General features: G+C 41.2%; 1 protein-coding gene across 1 annotated transcript in view; it reads left to right on the forward strand.

The window, feature by feature from the left end:
- The window catches only part of SHROOM2 (shroom family member 2), a 184564-nt gene that overhangs the window by 122273 nt on the left and 47231 nt on the right, over positions 1 to 15060 (forward strand). Inside the window, exons 5-6 of the mRNA XM_077807159.1 lie at positions 3176 to 5816; positions 8285 to 8385. Coding sequence (XP_077663285.1) covers positions 3176 to 5816; positions 8285 to 8385 — 2742 coding nt within the window. The remainder of the gene's footprint in view (positions 1 to 3175; positions 5817 to 8284; positions 8386 to 15060) is intronic.

Genomic DNA, 15060 nt, shown 5'->3' on the forward strand with positions numbered 1-15060 from the left:
GAACTGCTGTAGTGCCTTTCATCCAAGAATCTCAACGTGCTTGATAAGCTTCATAATACATAGAACCATAGAAATGTAGGGCTTGGAGGGACCTTGAAAGGTCATCAAGTCCAGCCCTAGATCATCCTTGACCGGTGTTTGTGCAACCTGTTCTTAAAAACCTCCAATGATGGGGATTCCACAACCTCGCTTAGAAGCCCATTACAGAGTTTAACTACCCTTATAGTTGGGAAGGTTTTTCCCAATACCTAAGCTAAATCTCCCTTACCCATTACTTCTTATCCTACCTTCAGTGGACATGGAGAACAATTGATCACTGTCCTCTTTACAACAGCCCTTAACATATATGAAGACTGTTATCAGGTTCCCCCCTCAGTCTTCTTTCCTCACAACTAAACATGCCCAGTTTTTTAATCCTTTCCTTATAGGTCAGGTTTTCTAAAACTTTTGTCATTTCTGTTGCTCTCTTCTGGAATCTCTCCAATTTGTTCACATCTTTCCTAAAGCGTGGCACCCAGAATTTGACACAGTACTTCAGCTCACACCTCACCAGTGCTGAGTCGAGCAGGACAGTTACCTCATGTCTCGTACATATGACATTTCTGTTAATACACCCCAGAGTGATATTAGCCTTTTTCATACCTGAATCACATTGTTGACTCATATTCAGTTTATGATCTGTTGTAACCCCCAGATCCTTTTGAACAGTTTTACTGCCTAGCCAGTTATTCCCTGTTTTGTAGCTCTACATTTGATTTTTCTTTCCTAAGAATAATACTTTGTGCTTGTCTTTATTGAATTTCATCTTGTTGATTTCAGACCAATTTTCTACCACAGTTGCTATTATTTAATATTTGTATTACAATAGCATCCAACCAGGATTGGGGCTGCACTGTGCTGGGTCTTGTACATACTGTGATAGAGCTCTGTCCTTGCCTCCATGGATCCCGCATTTCCTGGCGGATTTCACTAGCCTCAGAGTCTCACTGTGACCCTCCACATAACCCTTCTTTCTCTGGAGACAAGGGTCACAGTCTACTGAGCCATTTTCATCATAAGCCAGCAAGGGAGGTGAGGAGAAGTTATCCTTCCTTACAAAGTCTTTGTTTTCTCCCAGTCCCAGTGATTAATCAGGGGACACAGGTGGGGTGGGGGGAGAGCCCAGGCCCACCCTCTACTCCGGGCTCCAGCCCAGGGACGCTAATAGTATCTGCTATGGTAGCTGACCTTTTAGAAACATGACATGTACAATTCCCTGGGCTACTTCCCCCACAGCAGCCCTCACTTCCTCAAGCTCCACTTCACCCTTACTTCAGGGCCTCCTTCCTTGTGCCTGATATGGTGTGTACTACTCAGCCTCTCCAACAGTGCAACTTCCTCCCACAGCTCCTGACATGCACACCCACCTGACTAACTGGGAGGCTTTTAAACCAGTTTCAGCCAGCCCCTGATTGGCTTCAGGTGTCCCAATCAACCTAGCATTCTCCCTGCCTTCTGGAAAGTTCTAATTGGCCCCAGGTGTCTTAATTGACCTGGAGCACCTGCCATTTCACTTATCCTGGTACCAGGGATTTGTTTAGCCCGGATTTAATATGTCTATCTCCCACTACTTTTCTATAGCCGTCTGGCCTCGCCCCATCACAATACATATATGTAGTTCCTGACAATCTCAAGAAAAGTGATCAATGGATCACAATGGGAGAGATGGATACGATCAAATATATACAGTTTGTTTATATAATTTAAAATTTGCTATTTAAAAAGTTAGCATGGCTTAACTGTCAGTTATCCTTACCTGATCCTCAAAACAGCCATCCTAGATTGGCTTATTTCTTCTCAATATTGTGGCAGAAGCTTGTGTTGGGAAGCAGTTTAAAAGAGGACAGGGTAATGACCTTACTGATTAATTCAGAGGGGGTGACCCATGTGGAAGAAGGCACAAAGATTGGCCCAACTGTGTCAATGATGCCAGCCTCGTTGGCTGAGTGGTAGCGGCGTGGGAAGCAGTGTGATAAATGGTGAGTGGAAAGGTAGGGATGGGCAAAGTTGTGAAGGGCCTTGAATGCCATGGAAAAAGCTTGAATTTAGTGTGAGGAAGCAGGGAGAGCTAATATCAGGGGTCAAAGAGGGAGTGATGTGGTTAGAGCAGTGGGCAAGGATGATGGCCTTAATTGCTGTGTTTTGTATGGACCAGAGGTGGGTGTCAGGCAGCCAGAGAAGAGGCGATAACAGTAGCCAGGCTAACTATGGGCAAAAAGCAATGTTATAAAGGAAGAAGCAGCAAAATTTGGGGGCAGTCTAAATGAGCAAGAGAGAGAGGGCAGTGCTGAAGGCCTGAGTGACTGGGAGGATGGTGGTTGTGTTACTAGTGACAAGGAGTGGGGAGAATTTCTGAGGGAGGAAAGGCCAGGAGTTGAGTGTTGGCCATGTTAAGCAGAAGTTGATACCAGAGCTCCTGGGAAGAGATGTTGCAGAGCTGTGCTGAGTTGCAGGATGGGATGGAGGGAGTGAAGTGGTGTGATAGATTTGTAAGTTATTAGCAAGTGATGGTAGCTGAAACCTTAATGGTGAAAGGGAGAGAGCACAGACGGGTGAGAGCCGTAATAGAGGGATTTGTGGCCGTGGTTGCAAGCAGCACATTGTGGTTTGGAAGTGAAGGGTGGGGCAGTGTTTGGAGAAGCAGGTGGGATTAAGGGCGAGGTTTTGTAAAGGAAATGGGCAAGGGTAAGAAAGAAGGAGAGGGCAAGAGTTTAGTAGGGAGGGAATGGGATTGGTGGTGGTATTGGAGATAGAAAGTAAATTGGAAACTTTGGATTTGGTATTAAGAGATGGGGATGAAGGGAGGGAGATCAGACTTTTCTTTGAATGTCAACATGATCTTACACAAGGAGAAGGAGTGATTCCAGGAGAAGTAGGCTTACTTACACTTCATTATTCCTGTTGTGCAGGAAGATAAACTTGAGACGCAGCTGCTGAAGTTCAGTCACTATGTTAATGGTGGAGGAAGGATGAAGCCTTGATTCCGCCTGCTCAAACCACTAGAAGACGTGTGCTCATGTCTCTCTCTGATAATTGCCGTGTGTATGGATAGTACCAACCCCCCATGTAAAATCAGCTTCATTGTTGTAGTTATATTGACTTACTGCTGATGGTATTGTATGTTCTTCTGTTATAGCTCCTCCTCTCATGACCTGTCAAACTCATGGGATCAGTCAAATCTGCATCGCACGTCTGAGCGATTCAGTTCCCTGGGAAGTATGGACAGCTGGGACCACACTCTCCAAACATCCCAGTATGGAAGGCTTTCCTCTGCAAAGTCCAACAATAGCGTTGATCATGTAGGGAACCAAAGCAAGCGGGATTCTGCCTATGGCTCTTTCTCCACTAGTTCGAGTACCCCTGATCACACTCTGTCCAACGTGGATGCTGCTTCAACGGACAACATGCTGTATAAAGTAGGCCACTGGGACACTGCAAAGCACAGAAACAGCAAGACTGGCCAGTTAGTGAATGATAACAGTGGACTGGAGGACAAGCCTGGATACTTGCCACTTCCCATTCAATATGAGACTAGCAAGAGTCCTAGATTGGAGGAACAGCCCGATTCCAAGCTCTTTGGCTCTGGAAGATCAAGTTTTGGACCTATCTGGCATGTTCCTGATAAAAAATCATCCTCCCCGCCACCACCACCTCCACCTCTCCGAAGTGACAGCTTTGCTATTACCAAAGGCCACGAGAAGGCCCACGGTTCAGTGTACTCAGAGGGTGCCAGCACCCAGCACTTTACAGTTCTGAACCAATCTCAGCACAGGAGGGACTGGAGCTCAGAAACTGCAGAACAACCAAGAAGGCCTGTTAGGGCTAGTGACAGGAGCACAGACGGAAAGAGGATCAATAATTCCAATTATAAATCTGATGTTAGTCTGGACTACAATTTGTCCTCTGCTGGTGATAGGTACAATAATAATTCAGGAAATGCTAACAGACTGCAGTCCTCTTTGTCCAGCACTGATGTTCGGTTTGCACAGCCTGCTTACGGTTACCACCACCAGCGCCAGTACAGTGATGAAAGCACTTTCTTTCACCATGCAAGAGCTTCGACTTCGCCTAAAGAGCAGCGACATATTTCCTCTTACAGTGGCAATAAAGAGCTACCTGCCAACCACTTTCTTTGCTATAGTCCAAACCAAGCCAGAATGCTCAAAGCTTCTGCTAATAACGGTGCTGCTGAACAGAAGGTGGACAACACTGGACAGAGTCGTTATTATTGTGTCACAGCAAAACAGCCTGCCCAGGGAAGCTCACGGCCACTACAGCTCAAGGATGAATGTTGGAAACCTGGAATAGGAGCTGATGGTTCCCCTGGACCACATGAAAATCCTGCCATAGTCACGATGGTCCAAAAACCAAAATACTATTTACCGCAACAACCTGTCGAGCCTTTGCTAGAAGAGCGTGAGAAGAGTGGTCACTATGCAATGGACAGTGGAGGGGATGTTAAGTCTTCTGTAGTGGAAGATCCTAAAACAAGTTTCACTGAAAAACCTGGCCAAAAGAAAAACTTTGATGGTAGTTTCGAGGAAAATGGCAATAGCTACAATCAGCAGGAGTGTACAAAGAGCTGTGTCCCTATCAGTGAACACAGAGCTGCCCAGAAAGATATCAGGTGGCGACCAGAAGAGAGTAGTAAGATTTCTGCTCAGAAGACCCCAATTTTGCACTCTTTAGCTCAGGAAGGGAAAAAACAGTCTGACAACTGCCTGGAAACTGGAATGGATAGACAGCTCCCATTTGATACTCATACGGCTAAGCAGGCACGCAGAAGTGATCGCTTTGCAACAACCCTGAGAAACGAGATCCAAATGAGGCGAGCAAAGCTGCAGAAAAGCAAAAGCACCGCTACCTTAATGGGGTCAAGCGAAACAGAAGAGGACACTGAAAACTGGAAACCAGATTCAGTGGAGAACTTAAACACAGCTTCAGAGAGCTCTTTTACCAGCTCCTACACGGATCACTTGAAGGAGGCCCAGGCCAGGGTCCTGAGGGCTACTTCCTTCAAACGGCGGGACTTGGAACCTAGCCCTGCTGATTATCTCCCCAGGTCACCAGAACGGAAGACAAATAATTGCAACTCTTCCTTGTTGGCTTGGGTTTCTGAAGATATGTCAGGTTTTCTTGAGGCTATGCAGGCTAAACCAAACTCATCAGGGAGTGGCACTCATCATATTTCCCGCATTGGAGCTAGGAAGAGGTTCACAGCAGAACAAAAACTGAAGTCTTACTCTGAACCAGAGAAGATGAATGAAGTAGGGGTATCAGAAGATGACTGCCGTCTCCACCGCCGTCCAAATACATCTGAAGAAGCCCTGGGCTCTTTTGCAGATAAGTGGAAGTTCTTTGAAGAAACGAGTAAGCCCACATATCATAAGTCTGCACAGAAACAAACTCCCTACAGTCTGCCTGAAAGGCCTGATAAAAAAGCTCATGGACATGAGGGTGAGGAGTCGTGGTATGACAGAAGGGCTCGGGCAGCCTCTTTTGGAATTGAAAGTACACAGCCTGAAAAAGATAATGTCCATTACCCTACTCACAAGTCTGCTGACAAAGTGGTGAAAACTGAACAGTCTCAGAGGTTGGGAACGTTTGCAGAATATCAGGCATCCTGGAAAGAGCAGAGGACACTTCTAGAGCCAAGGAGTTCAGGAAAGTACCATTCAGCTGATAACATCCTTGATGCAAGCCATGAGCAGCATGAGAAACCCCAATACACACATGAGAGATCCAGGTCGTCTCCTTCTACTGATTTCTACAAACAGGTATGGGGCTTTCGTAATCTCCTCTTACCTTAGAATGTGACAGAGGGGAAAGAAAAATAAATTGTGTGTGTAAGTGTTCAAGTATGGTCAAAGAACACAAGCAAAGTATTGTTAATTGTATTATTACAGGTAGCTCACACAAAAAGGCTTTACATGAGTGTAGCATTAGTAGTTCAGCATGGAACAAAGTACACTGAGCTAAACAGTTCAGTCACTTTTGTGTTGTCACTGGCATGATTGAAGAGAAAATAAACTGGTTCGTTTGATTGTGATGTTAGAATATATTGGCAGACGGATTCGATTTTTATCAGTAAATATATGTAAACGTCAATTTCACCAGATACACGTAAACCAACAAAAAGGATATTTCCATCAATGACCATGGAAATTTTATAGGCAAAGTAAGAAAAATGCTGCTTGAGAACTTTGATTTAAAGTTATTTGTTTTGTATATTTTGACATTTGATGTTGACAATTTGTGTTTTAATGGTTAAAAACCTTTTGCTTTTTGAATCTCAACATCTATTATCCTTAAATAATAATTATTTGATCCCAATTATTGCTTGACACCCCCATAATTTCCTTCAACTATTAAAATTTAAATAGATAAAAATAGAAAAAAAATGGTTAAAAATAAACATCAATATTATCTATCAAAATTATTTAAAGAATTGAATTCTGCCGAGCCTAACTGTATCTCATACTTTACAATAGGGGTAAGGGGAGGCTGATGGCAATAAACCCTCACCCAGCATGACACAGTTGCTCTGCTTTCCTAGCCCCCTTCCCCAGTTCAGATGTCTTCTGGCCCCTTAGAACTCTAAGATGGAAAAGGCACTGCAAGGAGGAACAGTATGCAATCACCCCCCAGGAAAGTGACTTGATTGGTGCGCTACTAGTTCTCCTCTTTCTCTTAAACTCTCTTGGTCCATTAACCAGATACTGAAGCACTCGCTATCTCACCTTAATGGTTATGTTTGAAAATCCAAGGATGTAATAAAGGTTAATACGACTTAAAGAAAAAATAGGTGGCCCTTCTGTTTTGCATGAGTGATTAAAAGAAATCTGATCCTCAGAGAGATGCCGAAAGTCTGCTCAGCTCACAAGCAAAAAGCAAGTTAATTTTTAACTGTGCAGTGTGAGTGAGGGGACAGTTGGCGGGGGAGAGAAACTGAAAGACTGACCCTTGTAATATAGTTATTTTAAAGGCATATTAAAGCTGCCGTAAGATTGCCTCATGTGTAATGGATCCTAGTCAGGGGGAGGGTATCGTCAATTTGAGCTGAACTGCCTCCTCTGCAAATACAAAATATTGGGCTCGAGTTAAAAATAAAACAGGGTATCCCATATTTATAACATTCCTCCACCTTTTCCCTTTTTCTCTCATTTCCTGCGCTTCAACTCCCTTTGCCCCGTTTTAAAAAAAGAAAAATCCAGGAGTCAAAATTTAAAAGTAGTTTCATACAAGATGAGAGATCCCTTAGAAAAAACTCACCTGATCTATAGTTTGGTTTAATTTAAACAAAAGTCTTCACTAGGACTTTTGGAGTGACGGGGGAGGAGTTACTTGTATAAATAATCTTCTGGGCTGTCACTTACAAGTGACTGTTTTTCAAAAGCAGAAATTTTATTCTGAAGAGGCAGGAATTGCTGAATTATTCCTCTTTTATTGCCCATCCAGCAATAAAAATTGTCCTGTAATATATACCATACATGCATTGATTTTGTTAGTATCAAGTTCAGCGGAGGCTACTTGGAATGGCACAAAGCAAAACAAACCTAATGCCCATCCCCAGCCCCTCCAACAAAAAAAAAACAACCCAAAACCCACTGTTTAATCACTTGGACAATACAGTGCTGGGTGCACTGTAGATGTATATAACAAAATCTATTAGATTTAAAAAAAATTAAAGGTATTTTACATACTTCACATGTATAATTTAGTTGGTTTGAGTACCCAGTGCAACTGTATTTCCCATGAGTTCAGCGTTTCTAATACAGTGTTAGACTTTGGGTGTGGTTGTTTGAAGATACTGAGGTAATAAAATTCTGGAAGGTCAATGTTAAGTGTTTTGTTGAGAAACAGAAACACACAGAAAGAAGTTCAGAAGTCCTCAAATGCTTGCCTGTATTCAAATGCTAACAAGGCTACGTTAAGTTTTTTTTACAATACTTTGGTTTTGGCAAATAGAAGTTGCTAAGGTTTATAAATATTATATTTAAGTGTTTCCTTCTAGACCAGTGAGATAAATTAGTAACATGAGCACAGCGAGGTTCGTAGTGCCACAGAAGATGTCACGTGGCATACCATACAACCCTTGAAGCCAAACCACCATAAGACATGTTACATTATTGACTTTATGTATGTTCAAGCAGAGCGAACCCACAAATAAGAGGTTCCATAATATATTTTCAGGAGACTGAAACTTGATGACTTGGTGTCTTACTATGTTATAAACCCTTTGCAGAAAGTCACAGTTGAAGTAAGGAGGCAAACCGAGGATTCAGGGGAAGATGGGGAATGTATTTCCTCCAAAACTAACACCGATGAGCAGAATTGCACTCTAAGGTGGGTATGCTTTTTTTTCTGTCTCCAAGGCTGAAAGTTTTATTGAGGACTACGATATGCGAATGAGCTGGTCTTTTGCTACCCAAAATAGAAGTTGAGGTAAACTCATTTTGAATATTGTGCTATGTCTTTTTTTTTTTTCCCCCCTCATGTACGCTATAACAGTTCTTGGAGCTAAGATTTCTGACTGTGAGGTAGATCTTTTAAAGAAATTACGTACTGTCCACTTTATTGTATTTTCTTCAGTCCCAACAGAGTCTTATTATGAGGGTGTAGAAAGAGATCCAATCTTAATATTGATCAATTAAATGCTTTTAAAGAAAAGAAAGTGTTTGATTTTCCTAAATGAGTGTGTCAGGGATACACGTGGCAACTACTGTAGATTGCTGGAATATAGTAATATAGTAAGTCAGTTTTCTGTAAAGATAAAATTACTGAATGGAAAACAGATAAAGGGCTCTCGAATGTGATTTTCCACTCACCACTTTTAATTGTTAAGTGAATTAATAGGAGAAAAACGGTATAATTCTTCCAAGCGGCTTTCCATCTATCTTAAATAATCTGTTTTGACACAGTGTAATTAAAACCCTTGAATCCCTAGCACAGTTGGGACCTGATCCTGATTTGGGGCCTCTGGGTGCTATTGCGATAAATAATTGAAACTACAGCTGCTAAATTGCACTTGGCAACCAAATTTCAGACAAGAGCATACTGTGTCTAAAATAATTTAGTCAACAACCGCTTTTGTATCCTGTTTTTTAACTGTAAATTAAGAACAAAAGCATATATGGAAGGTTTTTTTTTTTTAAAAAAGTATCCACTGATTTTCCTCATTATAAGTACTTAGAATCTTTAAGTGGTAGAATGTCTCAATGGGAGATAATTTCTTAATATAGCAAATGCACATACAATATGAGTATAGCTATGCATCTCCCATATGATCAGCAACTGATTTGTACAATGTATAATATGTGTTCATTATTTTCCCACCTTATAAACTTTATATTATGAAGATTGATGGTTCTGTTGGTTTAAGTGATCTGCTCTGTTGTTTTGATTCTGAGTAGCTCTTTGTATTTACTGTGCAGTAGCTTTTAAAATGGAATGTGTGTGTGTGAGAGAGAGGGAGAGAGAGAGAGAGCATGAGCATGAGCCTGGGCTAGAGATGACTGTGTAGGCAGACAGCATCTCTATATAACTAAGATGTTTTCCATCTAGCATTGTGGAACTCTAGTAACAAAAGCATCTGAATAATACACCTACGCCAGCATTTTAACAGTGTCTGTGTAACACAATCCTCGTTTTATAACATAGAATCCATGTAAATCACATGACTGGGCACCAGCTGTAATAACTTCTTTGTTTTAAAGCAGTACACTGTTTTCACATGCTGTTGCAGCTCAATTATTTGACCATTGCACCACATTGTAGGAAAAGGTTTAGGAAAGTGGTCTCTTTCATGGTCTTTCCCTCAGCTCTTTGTCTGAAGCCAAGGCCATTTAAACTATGTAGAGGGCATATATGTCTTTTATAGACTGTTTAATTTTCATGCCATTTATGGTCTCTGAATGATAATGAATGGTTATTATGCAGAAACTATAAAAAAAAAATTTAAAAAATGTCACTACTATAGTGAAAGGCCTAAGTGGTAAGGGAACTTGTCTCATTCATCGTAATCTCAATTAAACCTATGTTCTGTGGAGTTGCTCTAAAGAAATTTGATTTAATACTTTTTCCAAAACTAGCAATTTGTAAATAATAATTTGTTTAATCTGGCTAATCTGTACTTAGTTTTAGAACATTAACCAAGTAGCCCATGAAGAAAATATTTGCTTGCTGGCATGTTTAATCATTTTTTTTTTTGCTACTTATATAAAATTACACTACTTATGAGCCTGATCCTGCATCATCCACACCAAATGGGGATCTTTGCCATTGGATTCATAGCTGCAGGATCAAACCCTTAATCTTTAAATGGCTTAAACCTCTGATGACCTGAGTTTTCTGCCAAAAAGTAATTTCATGAGATTAATGTATGGGGCTGAAATATTCTGTAGGTTGCAGTCTACATTCTGTGACAGAAAAATTATAGCCAGTTATTTGAGACTCCCTTGATTATTTTGTGAGTAATAAGTGATTTGCTGTTTAAAATAATTTTGTGTATATTTTGTGCTTATTACAGATACTGTGTATATTGTCATGAATGCTGAATTATTTGTGAATCTAATCTCTCGTATTGAATCTTACATGAAAAGTAATGAAGTATTATAATAACAGATTATACATTTTCCCCCCATAATCTTTAAAGTGAAATTACAGGGCTTGGATGGCTGACTAGTCAGTCAGTTTGCGTGTTTTTCCTTCGTCCGTTTTATTATGTATTGTGCATTTTTAGCCCAGAATGGAAACAATTATTTTATGTTGTTTGCATGAAGATGTTTATAATCCACGAAGAAACTTTCAACCACTTTATGGGTTTGGCTTCATTTTTTATTTGGGCTATAATGAATTGTTATACTTAGTTAAGTTGCTTAGTACCATCTCTGGAAAAACTAGAAAGTGTCTGAATTCTAGTATTCAGTGCTCTGTTTTATGTTTATGGGAACAGCGAGCAATTGAGCACTTCTAGATACACTTACAACTACTCATTCAAGTAGCACTACTGCTATGAATTGCAAACATTCAAACTCCCACTCCCACACACATTGGGGACAATTCCAAGAATTGTCAGAATTCCAAAACCAGTTCTGAACTTCTAGGACTGAAACATATTTGAAATGAAAGTAGTAGGGTTGGCACTTTCTAATAGCTGGTAACCGAACCTCAAGGCCCTACCGTCTGCTCCTCCCATCCCCCTCAATGCCCCACTCCTGCTCTGCCTTCCCCCCAAAGCCCCGCCCCCACTTTGCCTTTTCCCTCAAGGCCCGACCGACCCCCCAGTCTGCCTCTTCCCCCCAAGGCCCCGCCCCCGTCACTTGCTTCTCTTCCCTCCTCCCCCTGTTACTTGGATCGTCTCAAGGAGCCTGCCTGCAGGTAGGAGGCAGCCCCAGCCGAGCAGGGGCTGGCATGGATTAATGATCCAGCGCCTTCCCACAGTAACTGGAATTCTGGTTTGGATGCCATTTAGGGTTGCAAGGTCCTCTTTTTGACCGGACTTTGCAGTAAAAAACCAACTGTCCAGGTAAAACTTTCACGGGTGGCAACTCTAGATACTACTGACGTGCAAAGCAAAGATAATGCAATGTGTGCATATTTATTTTAGGATATTAGTTTCCTATATAAAATTACCATTGAAATGACTTTCCAAAATTCAGCAAGCAATAGATAATGGTAGTGTGTGTGTTTCATAGCTGTCTGTGTACATAATGCAGAGTCTTATTTTTTTCAGAACTGGCCTCCCTCTTCTTTGTTCGCAGTCTGATGTGAGCAAATACTTGCTACTCTTTTAACATCCCCGTAGAGGTTACTGTATGTTTTAAACAGGCCTAGCCCTTGATATTCAAGGGGTGTTACTTGTACCTACGGAGTCCTGACATAAAAAGGTTGTCTTTTAAAAATTGGACCTAGAGAGAGTGAGTGTGTTGGGGTGTGTGTATGCGTGCGCCCTCCGCACAACTCAGCCTGCATCAAAAGAAAAGCATACATGTAATAGTTTATTCTCTAATTGACACAATTCTACCACCTACCACTGAGAGGGTCATGGTCCTAGATTTTTATTTAAATTCTGAGAACATTTTGCATGTATCTGCCCCTCAGTTTGTTATTACATTGTCTACAAAAAACTACATATTACAAAACTTGAGGCAGTGTTAGATCAAGGTTACAGCTTTTTGTTGTTGGTTGCTTTTTGACATTTAAGAGGTGTTAAATATAGTATCGGCATTTCAGGCCTGACCCAGCTCCAGTTAAAGTAAATGGACACTGTAGGGATTTGTTCTCTCTTCTGAATTATCTGGTATAAGCCACCACTGAAGAGGGGATATCAAACTAGCTGGTCTATTTGTCTGTTCTGGTATGGCAGTTCATGTGTTCCGAGTACACTAAATAAAGCGGAGATTCAGCTATCCACTCTTACTATGCTGCCATGCTATGAGCTATCCCATAGAACAGGGCTCGCCAAACTGTGGCTCTTTTACCATTAAAGTGCAACTCACAGAGCCCTCCCAAGGCCTCCCCCATTTTCCAGCTACCGGACCGGGGGAGGGAGGGAACTCAGGACCTCTGCCTTGCAACAGGCTGGTGCAGTAGGGGCTTCAGCCCAGTGGGGAGAGGGGTTCTCAGAGCTTCAGCAGGAGTAGGGTTGAAGCCTGGAGCCCCATCAGGCGCCTCCCGTGGGGCTGAAGCCCTGAGTTCTGGCCCCCGGCAGATGTGCCCCAGCTCTCAAACTTCTGAAGATTGTCGTATGCGGCTCGGAGGGCCAGTAAGTTTGGCCACCCCTGCCACAGAATGTTTCGGACTTTCATTATGTGGGCCCTTAGCAACATGTATTGTGGTTTATATCAGCCTGTAGTGTGATGGGGAGGAAAGAAGAGACTACTATGCCAGTAAATCTGAGATATAAGAAACTCTTAAACAGTCATCTATCACAGTCATGATCTCAGATGTTGACTGTGAGACAACCAGATCTCTTACAGCCTATTAACCAATTAAACTGCTTTATGCAAACTACGTAAGGATTCGCAAAAAGACAAGGAGTCCTTGTGGCACTTTAGAGACTAACCAATTTATTTGAGCATAATATTTGAACAATTTATTTGAGCATCGGATGCATTCGATGAAGTGAGCTGTAGCTCACGAAAGCTTATGCTCAAATAAATTGGTTAGTCTCTAAGGTGCCACAAGGACTCCTTGTCTTTTTGCGAATACAGACTAACACGGCTGCTACTCTGAAACCTGTCATAAGTAAGGATTGAGTGATTTGTGCCTGATGTCAAAATCTCCTAATGATGGGCATTGTGTACTTGAATTGAAACTGAAAGTTTTGGGGCTATAAAAGTCAACAATAAATTCAGATTTATTTCCTGTTTCTTTACGAAACTGAATCTTATAAAAATAAACATGCAGAATAGCTCTCATTTAATCTCAGGTTTCAGAGTAGCAGCCGTGTTAGTCTGTATTCGCAAAAAGAACAGGAGTCCTTGTGGCACCTTAGAGACTAACCAATTTATTTGAGCATGAGCTTTCGTGAGCTGCATCCGATGAAGTGAGCTGTAGCTCACGAAAGCTCATGCTCAAAAAAATTTGGTTAGTCTCTAAGGTGCCACAAGTACTCCTTTTCTCATTTAATCTGTCTGCTATTTCTAAGTTGCCTATCACTGAGGTATCAGAATGCTCGGGTAAGGGTATCAAATGGCTAGTGCAGGGATATTTGGTATGTGATTTTATTAAGAGCATTTTCCTTTTAAAATATTGTGATAGTCTTTACATATATAAAACATAACCCAGAGAAACTGTGTGGAAGGATATAATGCATGCTTTTGCCCACACTATAGGCAACTCACGCTTCACTTTTGTGATAGCCATGATATCATCAGGTCATAGGAGTTTAGGGGGTGAAGGAGGTTTAGCGCGCGTGCGTGTGTGTGTCATTTAGTTCTATCTATGCACAATCATCTCTATAAGTATATGTATACTTACACTTTTTCCAGGCTGAAGGGCTTTTAATGAAGATACTTATTATTATATGCCTAATTAATTTACATAGTCATTTAAATGTGATTGAGAAGGTAAGCCATGTGATTGATTGATTTAATTAATTAGTTTATATCTGAATATTTAAAACTTATTGTTGCTGAAATAAGGATATAATTTTCTTCATTGAAATACAAAATGAGACATTAAAAGCCTTTTTAACAAAAACAAAAAACAATTAAGCTTTAAAGGCTGTGAACTTTTCTTCTTGAAGTCAGACATTTTTGGTGATGTAACATATAATACAAACCAAGCCTTCAGTCATCAAGGTTAAAGTTGACAGAGCTTGTATGAACTTGTCAGTCATATAGAAGCAGGCAAAAACAAGCCAGCTGTTGTGAGGCATGGCTTTGAAAATCCTCTGTATTACAGTAAATTAGATACAGAGGTTGAGACAGAATCAGTTCTGTATGTCTTTGAAACAGGCTGGGGTATTTGCAAGGATGCAAAAGCTCATGAATGCAGTGAATAGAGGCAAACGTCTATAAATCCTGGTAAGGTTTCCCTGTATTTAGTTTTAAAGTGCTAGAATAATAAATGTGTGCATGAACTTCAGTTATCGTCTGTTGGTTCTTAACTGATCTTTGCAGTAGTCATTCATACAGTATTTCTTTTGTTCTCCAAGTCTTTAACCACAAGCTGTGTTTGCCCATCCCTGTCTGCAGTAGCTACAGCTACAAATTACAAGTGAGGCAGTGCATGATATAGAATTGTCTTTTTTTTTGTCTTTTTTTTTTAAGTGTGTATGTTTGTTCTAGTCCCTGAGGTTTAGGGGAAAAAAATTCCAGCTAGATGGTCTGTGTGGTGGGGGTGGGGGGGTGTGCGTGCTTGTGCACGGGCTGTTTTTAGCAGCTTTTGTTTTCACAATTGGCATAATGCACACTGGAATTAGAAGGCAGTGCCTTTCAAAAATGTTTGTTTTCTGGGCTGAAGTCTGCAGTGCTGTTATCCTCACTACGTGACTTCCAGCCTCAGTGTTCTTCA

This window comes from Eretmochelys imbricata, chromosome 1 (assembly GCF_965152235.1).
Source record: "Eretmochelys imbricata isolate rEreImb1 chromosome 1, rEreImb1.hap1, whole genome shotgun sequence".
In the NCBI taxonomy this organism is placed as follows: Eukaryota; Metazoa; Chordata; order Testudines; family Cheloniidae; genus Eretmochelys; species Eretmochelys imbricata.